Source organism: Montipora capricornis, chromosome 8 (genome assembly GCF_036669925.1).
Source record: "Montipora capricornis isolate CH-2021 chromosome 8, ASM3666992v2, whole genome shotgun sequence".
Classification (NCBI taxonomy): Eukaryota; Metazoa; Cnidaria; class Anthozoa; order Scleractinia; family Acroporidae; genus Montipora; species Montipora capricornis.
Genome location: NC_090890.1, coordinates 9,602,905 through 9,617,051, shown reverse-complemented (window position 1 = coordinate 9,617,051; position 14,147 = coordinate 9,602,905). Strand labels below are relative to the sequence as shown.

Genomic DNA, 14,147 nt, shown 5'->3' with positions numbered 1-14,147 from the left:
CCTATTATTCTTTTGTCTTTGTGTTAATTAGCCTAACTAGCCTCGTTCACACGCGTAAAATTGAAAGAATTTGGGCTGTAAAGCGAGGCTAGTTAAGCTAATTAACACAAAGACAAAAGAATAATTTGTTGGCGGCCATTTTTGCATTCGGTCAATGAAATGATAATTTTGTCCGACTGTTTACTAATAGCCCTTTTCACGGTTATTTTTTCTCATTTGCATTACAATGTAATCTAACGTGGATGGGAGGCAATTTCGGGTTGAAACTACAAAATAACCCGAAATTGCCTCACATACATGCTACAGTAGATTATATTGTCATGCAAATGAGATAAACTATCCGTGAAAAGGGCTATTGGTGACTGCTTGATCGCAATCCAATTGTGCAGCGGTGTTTCCTATTTCTAATGCATGCATCCCATCATTCCAAAGGAAGTAGGTTTCAAACATGGCGGAGTTTCTATTGAAGATGACCACTGATCTCGAAAAGACTGGGTCTTTCTCGAGATCAGTTAAGACGACGTAAGCCCAGTGTCACTCGAGAAAGACAGGAAGTCTCGAAAAAACAAAGTGTGAGATAAATAGATTTTTAGAAAAGTTTGGGATATTTAGAGATTTTTACAAATTTTTTGGGGATATTTAGAAATTTTGGAGGGGTTTTTAGGGGAAAAACTGCATGGAGGGCCCTTTCTCGTTAGTCCCGAAACCTTACGGGTCATTTTTCGGGTATCACAATCCCCGTGGTATCTCAAGAACGGAAAGGATTTAAGTCGTCAAACTTCACAGACATGTTTCTTTTAGTTAGCTTAAAAACATGTTAAAAGATCGGCTTTCCAAAACTTTCATAAATAGCTTTTCGGGCCCGAAACGTTTTCGAGAAACTTTCGAGAAACGGGCCCTAGGTTTGTCCCCATCAGCGTCAGAAAAATGTCTATTTTTAAACCAAGTTTTTCGGAAAATAAACAATAGGCCAAATTGGCTATGTTGTACCCAATTCAAATCTCCAGATTCTTTGTGTATTGCATTTGCATTATGATGTAGTATTGACATTTAAATGATATGGAAATACCTGGAACAAAACGTTTTATTCCCGAAAGGTCTGAATTGGGAGGCGCAGTGGCCTCATGGTTTTTGCGCTCGACTCCGGATCGAGTGGTCCGGGTTCGGGTCCTGGCCGGGGATATTGTGTTGTGTTCTTGGGCAAGACACTTTACTCTCACGGTGCCTCTCTCCACCCAGGTGTATAAATGGGTACCGGCGAATTAATGCCGGGGTTAACCCTGCGATGGACTGGCATCCCATCCAGGGGGGAGTAGAAATACTCCTAGTCGCTTCATGCTACAGAAACCGGAGATAAGCGCCGGCCTGATGGGCCTTCTAGGCTCGTAAGCAGACTTTACCTTTTTTACCCGAATTGGGTACAACATTGAGTTAGGCGATTTGGTCAATTGTTTATTTTCCCGAAAAATCAGAGGCTGATGGGGGGATTAGACCTTACTCTTAGGTAATGGACTCTTGCTATTAATCAGTTGTATCATGAACTCATCAAAGTAAGCCTCTTTCTCCCCATCCCTCCCCCTCTTTCTCGCACGTTTAGCTTGGGAATCAACATTTTCCATGGTAGATTTACTTAAAGAACTCATCTCTTGGGAGAAGTTGTAAAAGCCAATCTCCCTTGGGAGATTCAGCACGCCCACTGTTGTAAAAGCCAATCAAAACAAAGCTATCTTAGGATCAAGGAAAACAAGCGGATATTTTTCTCGGGAAAAACCTGTTCCTAAAAATAAATTTAGGGCCTCTTCACATGATCCCGGTTGACCTGGCTGGGTCGGTTACCGGATGAAATTGATTTCTGTTCACATGGCGACTTTCAGCCCGGTTTCCGAGATGAAAAGTGGTGACGCGACCATTCAGACGTGAAATCTAACTAACAAGCCTTACGAGAATTTTTCGATTTTCTTTGTTCAATTAACCTTAAACTTTACGTTAACTATCAAATGAAACTATTCCGAGCTTCTTTATCGGAGAATAGGGAAGTAACGTAAAACCTCGGTAATGTCCGTTCTATCATTCCTCCCGCGGTAACTGGCCATGGGTTGAAATGTTCATATGGCAAAATTTCCAGCCCGCTTACAGAGATCCCGGCTGGAAAAACCGAGATCTCGGCAACCGAGCCAGCCCGTCCTCTCATACGAACATATCGAAATAGGAAGCGAGGCGAGATCTCGGAAACCGGGCTGATATGAAGTGGCCCTTACTAGGGAAAGGGTTGCCCCAAGGAATTAGTGACTGAGATAGAAACTCCCCTTGATAAGCTCCTGATTGTATTTGTTAGAATAGAACAGCTTAATTCGGCCTGCTTTGCAGACAGACTGCAACAGCACTGGTATAGTCATATGCAACTCCATATCTGGGTTTGAAATAAGTTTTGTGTTACCTGCCACGTTGCGCGCAGTCTCCTTGGGTATAAAAGCTTAACACTGGTTTCATTTCGCCCATTCAGAAGAGCGCTCTCTTTTTGTTTTCATTTAGTAATTCCGGCTACACAAAATACGATGCACGCGCAGAAAGTTGATGAATAATGTGCATGTACAGACTGACGTTAAGTTTACAATGTGCAGAGGTAGCAGTTACTTTCCAAGAATTTATGGGTTGTTTCGTGTCTATGTCGCTGTTGTGTAAGACATCCCTAGAGATCCAACCAAGTTTACCGGAAAAAAATTATGTTCCATCTAGACGAGAAAATATATTTCATCACCCAATTTACAGTCTTTAAAGTATCTAAAAATCTCCGAAGGAATAGCAGGAACGCATTATAAACAAAATGGGCAACACTACGCCAAGTTAAAACAAGTCGTTGTGTACATTTCATTTATCACCCGATGAATGATATGCGACTAGCCCGCATGACCATATTAGGGAAAGACAATACATGTCCAAACAATATAGCTAACAATAGCGATTTTCTAAGCGAAAAATTTCTCCATCATAGCCAAATTTATTAATTAAACATAATGAGTACACAAATCTTATAGATCTAGCGGGGAATTCGAAGATAATGTTATTGTTAAAGATTTAACTCCCTATACATGAAGGACTTGGGAGGCGCGGTGGCCTCCTGGTTAGTGTGTTCGACTCCGGAGCGAATGACCCGGGTGGACTGGCATCCCATCCAGGGGGGAGAAGAAATACTCCTATTCGCTTCATGCCGTGGAAACCGGGAACAGCTCCGGCCTGATGGGTCACTTGGCTCGTATGCAGACTTTACCTTACATGAAGGACTCCACCACTACAGCCCATCTCTGTTCTTTGGAATAGAGTTTTATTAAACAGTTACAAATTATCAACCAGTTTAAGAAGTTATAACAATCTTCTGTTAAAATCAGATGTATTTCTTAGTTTTAAATTTAACGGCACTACGAGTCAGTGCAAACTCAAGCTTGATGATTGTTATGTACACTTTTAAGTTATTATTCAGTTTAATGTATATATTTTTATGTTTCATTGTCATTATAGTTTGTTACATACGACCCTTCAAGCTGCATGTACAGCTTTAACTATTGATCGTGTTTAGATAAAGGTGTAATACTACCAAATATAGTAAATGGTTTGCATCAAAGAGGAAGTTTACATAAAAATCATTTCTATCGACTTCAACGTAACCATTGTTATTTGCAACTACACCTGGTCTTTTCCTAAGTAAAACCGTGTCTGATATAATTTAATTTGCCCCGGGTGCCTTGGTGATTAAATAGCGGCCGCTAAACGCATCAATAATTCACTTGCTTGTTTCTTTCTTGTTTCGTTTCCTCCATCCTCCTTTTTCGCTTTTTTCTTCTTCGCTTTCCTTCATCCTTTCTTTCTCAGCTTTCTGCTTTTCTTTCTCTTCTTCTTTATCTTTCTTTTTCTCTCTTTCTTGTTCTTTCCTTTTCTCCTTTTCACTCTTATCTTTCCCAGTCTCACCGACTCCCATATCCTCCTCCTTGACTACTTCCATTGCAGAGGTAGGCGGCGGTACGTTAAGGCTCTGCATTGGTCTTTGTTTGGCTGGCGAACCTGGTGGCATTCCGCTCCCTTGTCTTCCCTTCGAGTCTTTCTTCGCGGCTTTCTTATCCTTTATCTTGTCTCGCTTCTTGACTGAAGCGTTGGGATCTTGGTCTGGGCTTGAAACCGTGATCTGAGGAGCGCCCGTCCCGTCAATAGTATGCCTTCCTTTGATCCCAGCCGGCTGGTATTTGTCGTAAATTTCTTTCGGTTTATCCAACGAAAAGAGCACGGCCTCGGCGACTATCACTATCCCCATCATGTAAGGGAAAAAATTCTGGAGAAACAGCTTGCCGAAATTCACCCCTAGTGTGGTTACAATTAAGCCAAAACTCACAGAGTGGATCATGTTCTTCAAAGAGCCCTCAATTACTGGAGCAGCAACCATCCTGTCGCAATTCACCGCCTAGGAAAACGTACTTTAAAGGTCACGAAAAACGAAGCGTGAGTCTTTGTTGTTTACAAAAAATGAAGAATTCATTTCCAATTCTTTCAAATTAATTAGAATACAGGAGACGTGATCTCAATATTGCTCTTTTTCGTTTCATAAACAATGTACCACCTGCTATGTATGTATGAAAATTTCGACGCTATGAATTATGAATTTTGGTTTCCCTCCCCAACGCACAGCGCCATAAAGTATTTGTTTCTTTATTTCCAAACATTGGGAAAACATCATTTTAAACATGTAGTATAACAGTACTATTTTCATCATCAAGTACCAAATTTAACCGATTCGCAAACCGGTATGATTTAAGCATTGCGCCCTTAACTTCTGTTAACGTTATAGCGAACTATGTTGCAATGTTTGAATATTTTACAACTGTTTCCTATCATAATATCACTCGCTCCAACGTCCTCCAATGTGGCAAATATTTAAAATAAGCACATCAAATGTGAAATGTAATGTACGGTGGCACCTTGACAATCTCAGTTAACATTATTAAGAAAATTAAATAGTTAAAAAGTTTAGAAAGTCCTCAAAAAAAAAAGAGGGCGCTACACTTCGCTTTCTCAGCTAACATTAAAACAAGTTTGGAACTGTTAACTTTATCAGTTCCCCCCTTATGAACCGCGCTTAGGATTCAAAGATCGAATAATTTTCTTGCTCACAGAAGAGCACCTGCTCAGTACGAAGACAATATAGTAGTCGAAGTTCTAATAGTACACCTGTCCAGTATATAGATGCTGGCAAATTAAAAACTTGTTTCCGCTTTTGGCTTCCTAAATACCCTTTATGTTCCATTTTTCTAAAAGGTAGTTCTCTTTTGTTTGGCTTTCAATTCCCCAACTAAAAAATGCTATGTTCTTTTTTTCCCAAACCTCTGAAATACTTGTAATGAAACTGGTCATTCAGAGTGCGAAGCCAGTGAATAGCCCATTTCCGAGTTACCGCATGCCTCAGTTTCAAAGCGAGTCCTGGTGCACAACCATTCAAATGAAAATGAGTTCCGTATTCTTATGCAAGTCAAACTCATTTCCCTTACTATAGTTGAGCACCAAGACTTACTTCGAAACCGAGACAAACAGAAACTCGGAAATGGCTCATTGACTTCGACACTGTTGAGAACTGATGCGTTGATGCAGTTCAGAACAAAAGGTTATCAATTGCTAAAGCGATCTATTTATCTACTGTAGCTCTTTTATTATTACCAAGGGATTATACGGCATGAAAATGGATTTAAAAAACGTAATCGCGTAATAAGAGTTTTTTGGCGCAACCTCATACCCAGGCTACTTTATTTTTTTAAGTGCGAATAAGTGCCCTGGGGACAAATTTGTCTTTGCTGGTGTTTTCTTTGAAGAGGAGCTCATTACCCGGAACCTACGTCTTCCATATTAACCCTCTGGGTCAATCCTTTCCCGTATCTCTTTATTTTTAGAAGCACCTTCCGGGGGGAGGGGGAGGGGGGGCTTTAATGGGTGTTTTCGCAATAGCCAATCGTAAGAGACCTATGGTCAACCATTTATTACGTCACAGACGTATGTGACTTATGTGGACCACTTCACGTATGTTCTCAGCCACACACGTCACATACGTCAAAGCATAGTAGTTCTAAAAATAGAAAGATAATACGGGAAAGGGTTGATTCAAAGGTACAATACTCAAGGAAGCTCCAGATAGGGCTCCTGGGACCCGTTTCTCGAAAGTCCCGCAAACTTCTCGGGCCCGACAAGCCATTTGTGAACCTGCTAACCGCTTTTTCACGGAAGCCGATTTTTTAACAAGTTTTCAAGGTAACTAAACGCAAACTGACTGTGAAGTTTGATGACTTAAATCTTCTTCGTTCTTGAGATACAGAGGGAATTGTGACACCCGGAAATGGCCCGTAAAGTTTCGGGACGTTTGAGAAACGGGCCCCTGCTTTGAACTATAAATAGCTCGCTGAATGTCGCGTGCTCAAATAAAGCAATGGGATACCAGCATCTGGTTCGTCTTGACGGGTGGGCTACGCTGTCTCGTAACAAGAGATGTTGAGTATTACCATTGACATGATATTTTGTGCAGTTCTTTATTTCTCGTTTGAAAAAAAAATAGACAAGGCCTTTATTGAAAACCATTCAGAGTAGTATTAAAAGTATATGGAGCAGCAAATTTATGGAGGTGATATCTTCACAATTATTACCATCATCGTCATTGTCAAAATCAACATTTTAATTTGCATTAGACATTTTCGAGAAAGACTACAACGCGGCTATGATAAAAAAATCCTGCAAGGACCACACCACCAAATATATAAACTCAACTTGTTGAACATAAAACTGAAACCCTTGGAATTCTGAATTGCTCACTAAACGAATTAAAAACAAAAAAGTCTGAAAAGTCTGAAGCTCTTTGCAATGTCAAAAGCGATAGTTGAAAACGTCCAATTCTTTGTAAATCTGTAATTGCTTTTTCGCTCCTAGTTCAAACACTTAAGTTGTGAGTTATTCGTCCTGCATTCTCGTCACGGTGATGCCTTTTTACTTACAATCTTCTTCTGTCTTGTATTTATATTTGTATTCAGCTTGTCTTTTCTTTTGAAGGCTCTGGATCAAGGTCTTTTTGCTGTTGTGCTTCCTTCTTTTCGCGAAACAAAATAAGTTTTATAATCTTGAATATCCCAAGCAAGAGAAATTTGACGCATTTCGTTATAATCTCCAATCCATAGGACCACAGAAGCGCGGTTAGAACTGCAACCAAGAACACAGCCGCTATTTCCGCCAGCGACATATCCATGCACTTCACGCTTGTGCGATGCGGAGAAGATCGGACTCAAACTATAGCAGTCAACCTGCGTCGTCAAAGTAACACACTCAGACTTGGGAGATCAGATGCACTGTTACCCTTGCTTTCCAACGTTGTGCCCTTTGGTTGGCCGTCCTTAAAAACCGAAATGTCTTACTCGATCAGAAGTATGGATATCAGCGTAGCACTATCAACTTGCATGATCGAAAATACTGCTTGACCCTTCACCACAACCACCAAACCGTTGTGTTTTGATGTGCAGTCGGCGTACTGTAGTCTTGTGAAACGTCCAGTTTCTCGCTGCATATTAAAAGTATGCATAGCGTGACCACCTGTCCTTTCGTTTGAAATTTGTGTAATTAGCTTTTCTGTCCTTGAATTAAGCCTAACGCTTCACTGACGCGTTTAATATTTGCATTAGTAGCAAACTTTAAGCTTCGCCCCGCATCTTCTATGAAATCTCGTCTTGGAAATCCTTAGATTTTAAGTTCCGCAACGAAAGAATCTCAACATCTACAGCAGTTTATGTATTTCTCTACATGCTCAATAACAATTTCAATTTCAATTTTTGGGTAAAATTCATAATTCTGGCATTTGTCCATGGTTTTTTCATTGTAATAAATTTTGTCCTCTTTATTGAAAACAAATTGCTTTTTTTGCCTGAAGACCTTTTTCCTATCGTTCGTTTAAATTTATCACTTGTACTGTCTCTTTGCAAGGTCTTAATGTCTATTGAAAACACTCAAGCCCATGGTGGTGGTATCGCACGAGTTTTATACGGGACATGATTTGTAGAAATATAGCGTCTTGGATAGCTTCATGTACAAAGAAAATAAACTGGACGGCCCGTATTCGTTTTCTGAGATGTATAAGGTTTGCTTGGCCGTGTACTGCCAAATTGGAGGAATAGGAACAACAATAGTCATCAAATATGTGAGAACATTTTAATGCAGTCCCGGCCCTAGATGTATTTTCAAGCGTCCTTCGGAAAACGCTGGAAGGGCTTTGGAGCGCCTGAATTTTGACAGCTTCCTGTTGAGCTTTAAATTATAAAATGCTTGACTTTAGATGGTGCCAAATTCAGACAAACAGCTGGTCATTTTTCGCAACTTTTAGCTTCGCCCTAGACTACAATAAAGATGTCTACCAATTTTCTTATTTTCTTTGAAATTTATTTCTCAACCAACGAGCAGTTGTTTATAGCTGCAGACTGGGAAAAAAGAGTCGCACAAAATAGCCACCAATTAATTTCCCTAAACAATTAAGAATTGTAGGTTCGTTTTCAAACCTATTGCAGTGCGTCTATCGCGTTCAGTTGTAAAGAGCACGAGAGAAGCATAAGAGCTGCCAATTGCAACTCCACCTTATTGTCAAAACGTTCCAGGGGAATACATAACCCTATGAGATGCACAGCCTTATCTGTTTTGGCTCAACTTGGCTCAAAACTACATGAAACACGAACTTCGTGATTTTAGTGCGGTTTTTAAACGCAAGAGTTATTCCATCATTTCGCTGAGTAATTGACAGAAACAGTTTGTTTTTCCATAATTACATCAACCTTTTCAAGTTGCAACGACATGTGAAAATAACTTACATACAATTGGCAAGTGACCCAATACTAACTTAAAACAAAATCATTATGGCTATATTAGTTTTTATATCGTCTGCAGCTCTGCATAGACGTCGTAAGTACATTAATGGACTTAAAGGAAGTGTTTATCGAGGCTAAAGCAAACCGTAGTCACAGTCCTTCAAACAAGTTCCGGTATAAGCTTGAGAAATTTCACTTCGAACAGGAATAGTTAAACGTTGGTCCCATCATCAAAGCTATTTAGAAAGGAGATAAGGCTGATGAAGAACTTGACTTGTTTATTTTGTGGCCGCCGCATTTGCTTTAGCTTGAGCCTTTTTCGCTGCTTTTTCTTGTTTATTATTTGCATTTTGACCCTTTGCAGGTGACGGACTCTTCGTGGTTGCCTGGTTCTTTGGGGAAAGCTGAGCTTTGTTAGCTGCGCTTGGTGTAGGTGGATCTCTGTTATTCCCGTCAGATTTTTCGCTCCGTTTTGGCGCTCTCTCTGGTTCAATGATCTTGCCCTTTGTCATGGTGAACATTCCTACTTCAAAAGCAACCAGACCCACCATGAAGTACGGAAACCAGTTGCTCGCAAAATACCTGGCGAAGGTGATGAGCAAAGCTGTGGTGGTTATACCGAAACCGATGACTTCAAAAACCATGCTGAAGCTTAAGTATTTCTTTAAGAAGTTATCAAGATGGTACCTGTACAAAGACAGATTGACAATAGTGTGTGCGCTTTCTTGTTTAATTTAGAGGACGACAATTGACCAAGCTTGTTTTCGTCAGTTTTGTGTCATGTGACGCATTAATCTTGGCCAAGGATATGATTGACAGGTCCGCAAAATTTAATTTATCATAAATTTTAAAACCTTAAAGCTCATCCTCGAAAACAGTGGTGATTCTTAATTTAAAATTGTACTTGTATTGAGAGAGGGTTATATTCTTTATTGTACCTTTGAAGTCTTTATTCCCATTTGAAACTTCAATGAGAGGACACACCGCTTAAATGCAAATTTTATTAACCGTCCAAAACTTGCCAGCATTTATGCAGTCACGATATTCACCCACGTGACAAGGCGGCCATGTTAGATGGCAATACAATACAATTTCTTTTCGCAGAATTTTGCTTAACAAAGTTTAGCACCCAGCGGAGAGACAGGTTATGAACCTCTTTAGCTTGTGCGTTTTGTTTTCCCATTTCAGGCCACGTGATATTACTCTTGGAAACAGTTTCAGTCAAATGTCGTCTTATGCACGTGCATATGTATCCATAATTTATGAAAAAACAAACGGGAAATTCCCTTGGGAACATCACGTGGTCTGAAATGGGAAAACAATGGTCAACATGACATCACATGCGCACTAATGCCTCAAGAAAGCGTCAAATTGGATCTCTCCTTCGCTTTGTTATATGCTTTTTGCTGCCCGGCCCAAATTAAATAATTATCACGATTTTGCTAAGAACATCGTCATCAAGCTTATATTTTGCAGGTATATTTGTAGACTGTTGACAACTCGACGGGAAAAGAACAATGGACGCTGGCAAATAACCAGCTTAAGTTTGACAGAATTTACTTTGCTTTTCGTAAATACTTCACTTGTTATCTCAGATGGGAGTAGACATTTAATCAATTAACATAGAAACGAAAATCGTTTCTATCGTTTCCATATATGATATGACAAACGAAGTATTAAACAATTGGTATTTTGGATATGTGTCTTTCGTAACAGATACCCTATCATGAACAGAGATCTGTATCCTTGGAATGCATCATTCTGGTCATTGCACCGAAAAATGATAGAACCGTCTTAAAATAGTGATAAATGGACTATGCATACGAATATACAAAATGAACAATTTTAATCGTCTTAATCTATTTTTTCAATCACCTCCACTACTATTATTTTCGTTATCTGTAAGAGCTTGACACCTGTGAAGATTTTTCGTTTAGTTATCCCTCAATATACAACATCGGCTAACTCAATTTTGTACCCAATTCAATCTCCCAGGGGTTAAGATTCTTTGTGTATTGAATTTACATGATAAAGTAGCATTCACATGTAAATGATATGGAAATACTTGGAAAAAAACATCTTATCCCAAAGGATTTGAGTTGGCTACAACATCCATTGGAAAAACCTGAAATAACAATGACCACAACCAGGTTTTCTGAGCCCGCGAAACCGAGCACTCCCAGCAAAAACATTGTTTTAAAGAAAACCGCTGGTCAGCAACCTTGTTCTGGTCATTGCTGTCTAAGGTCTTCCACAATTCTGAGTTAGCCAAATAGAGCGTTTTCACTCACATGACCAGCAGCCATATCGGATTACTGAAACAATTTCCATAAAAATAGACTTTAATTCCCGGAGGATTAGTTTGGTACACCATCATGCCGCCATTTCTTTGTTTTGGAACACCAACATGGTGGCCGTGACTTCATGTGAAAACGCTCTATAGAGCTCTTTAGCTTATACGTTTTGTTTTCCCATTTCAGACCACGTGATGTTCTCAAGGGAATTTTCCTCTTTGTTTTTTTTCATACGTTATTCGTGCACAAGACGACATTTCAAAGAAACTGTTCTCTAGAGTAACATTACGTGGTCTGTGAGTACAAGTTAAAGAAGTCTATTGGTCCGTATTGATTTTCTTCCTGCTCGGAGTTCTCGGAAAGACGTGGGAGTGAGTTTTTCTTACCAGTGGGGAGAGTGATGGAGTGTTTTAGGAGTACTGTTGAAGGTTGGAGACATTTACGTTGTTTTGGACAGTAAAAAAACTGAAAGATAGAAGTACTTCCACCGTTTTGGAATCCTGCCTTGTAAATAGCGTCCCGCAAATTAACATAACTTGTGTAGAACTTACATGTTTGGTCCGGGCAACAGGCTTCACTGTGTTACATGTGCTTCAACATCCTTTCGTTTTTGTTGAACAGCCTTTGTCCCCCCTTTCAACTGAGTTGAAACATGTTGAAACGAAGTTGAATCGATGTTGAATGAGTTTAAATTAAAAGTGCGTCGAAATCGTTTGCCCACCCTTTGCAGTCAACATCATTCAACATCGTCCAACAAAATCGATACGATGTTGCTGATGTTGAAGCAAATGTTAAAGCCATTTGTCCGGGACTTTATACACTACATTTATGACATACGCCTGCGTCTGCTCCACAGCTTCGATACTAATCTACACAGGGATAAGAAAGCCAGGCTCTTCTACGAGGTGGAATCTGGTCCTCCTTTAAATTTTTCTGATGGGAAACTAAATGACACTTTGAGAAATGGTTTATATTGGCCTCACCAAATGATACAGTAATATTGAAAAATCAGGTGAATCCTTGCATTCATTAGCTGTAGAATTAGCATTTCTTTTGTGATTGGCACGTGGAGTCGTTGCATTGTTCTCTCGATTTCCACGCTGTGTTTAACTTATTTCGCAATTACGGCAAACGCAAAACGTCGGACTAAGGTTTGCTGTTGCCAGAACTGAAAGAAACTCGTTCGATGTTACCTCATCTCTTGCCTGTTAGCTCTAGATATCGAAGAACGTCTTAAAGGAGAGAGACTTTTTAGAAAAAGGGAATTTTCTCGTTTTTATGACTAGCAACAGCCGGGCGATTCCTGTTTTCCGTTTCATGCAAACACGTTCTTAAATCTGTCTTTAACATGTACGTAGCGTGATCTACCCAAGGGATCCCACGAAGCCACTTTCGAGTCTACTTCCCCATAGTTTCAAAGAGGGGAATTAAGAAATCCACACTACGTACCCCTCTCACGAACGCGTAAATTGTCGGGTAATTGTTAATCGACCCAAAAATCTATTTTGCCCCGGCAATATTCAAATTTCCTGCAAAATAACGTCATGAACTCAAAATCCATGGCCTTTGTTGTCAAGGAAGACATGTGTTGTACACCAAGTAGATTTGCATTTGGACCGAAAAGTAAACAAAAAGCTAATCATGGTCTGAACTGACACACTATATGAAAATTTAAGACATCAGATTGTTTTTTTCTTACTCTTTTATACCGTAAAAAAACCTTTGTATAAACCTACATGTCTGAAATAACTTCCTCAAGAGAAACTTGTTTCAAAAGCATTGATAAACATTGCTTTCATCGTCGAAATCTGTCCGATATTAAAACTCAGCTCTCCCTTCAGCAGATGTTTCTGTTTGGATTCATTGTTCATGTCCTTCAGAGATTTTTGTGTGCCTTAAACACGAATTCATTAAAATATTTTCAAAGAGAAAACGTCGAGAAATAATAGTTTCGTTTTCTGCATCGTTGGTGATCCAGCATTTTCAATCAGGTATTCTACAAAGAATGATTATTCCTCCCAAAGAAAACGGGCATATTGAAAATCACAGGTCAATCGTTTGTCCTTCACCAACACTGACGTAGTTAACGTTTCGTTCGTCCTCTGAGCCACCACAAATCAAAAATGATGCAAACCGTTCATAGTTTCATTAAACATGCTTTTAATTTCGTGGATCTTTTGTTCTTCCTCTCGAATCTGATCTCTTAAGTCGTCTACTTCTCGCTGCCGACTTCCAATCTTCCTTTCTGCCTCCTCCAACCGAATTTCCTCATCTCTTCTCAATTCATCCAACTCGCGGATTTTATTCTCATAGGCCTCCTCACGATCGGATCTTTTCTCCTCGGAAATTGCCAATTTACGCAAATTCCGACCCACATATTTGTTCTGCTCTTCCAGTTCTCGACCTTTTCGTTCTGCGCACTTGTAACGCAGTCCAAACTTTTCGATTTCCTGAGTAATGATCTGCACCCGTCGCAAACATTCGGCGCACTTGTTTTCGTTGTAATCTGCCCTTGCTTTGTATTCTTTCAGCAAGGCTTCGAGTTTTTCTATTTTTCGCTCATCCTCCTCCTCCACCTCATCCAAGATCTTTCTCTGTCTGTCCTCTCTTTCTAACCTCGCCAGCTCCTCGCGGTACAATTTCTCTTTTTCGAAAACGCGATCTTCGACAGCGTCTAGTTTGTCTTCCAGCAATTGTCTTCTTCTCTTCAAAGCGTCAGTCTCTTTTTCTTTCTCTTCGGCTTCATCTCTCGCGAACACCAAATTCTTTAGAGCCGCTTTTTCTCGCTCTTCAGCCCGCTCAATCTCGAATCGTAGACGATTAGTTTTTGCTTTAAATTCTTCCATGAAAACGTGTTTAAAGAAGGTTTGATCTTGGTCGACCTCGTCGTTTGTAATTTTGGTGTTTGCAAATGGCACTTCACCTGTTTCCCCAAATGGAATAAATTATGACAAACTTAAACCAATCAGGTGTTAGGTTATTATGGTGG

General features: G+C 39.9%; 1 protein-coding gene across 1 annotated transcript; it reads right to left on the bottom strand.

Moving 5' to 3' along the window:
• Positions 1 to 3,308: 3,308 nt before the first annotated feature.
• On the bottom strand, positions 3,309 to 14,135 carry LOC138013637 (uncharacterized). Its single transcript, XM_068860728.1, has 4 exons — positions 13,293 to 14,135; positions 10,585 to 10,657; positions 9,251 to 9,551; positions 3,309 to 4,450 (listed from the first exon to the last, which is right to left on the bottom strand). The coding sequence occupies exons 1-4, from the start codon at positions 14,002 to 14,004 to the stop codon at positions 3,779 to 3,781; spliced, it is 1,758 nt and encodes a 585-aa protein (XP_068716829.1). The 5' UTR covers positions 14,005 to 14,135; the 3' UTR covers positions 3,309 to 3,778.
• Between the last annotated feature and the right edge of the window lie 12 nt (positions 14,136 to 14,147).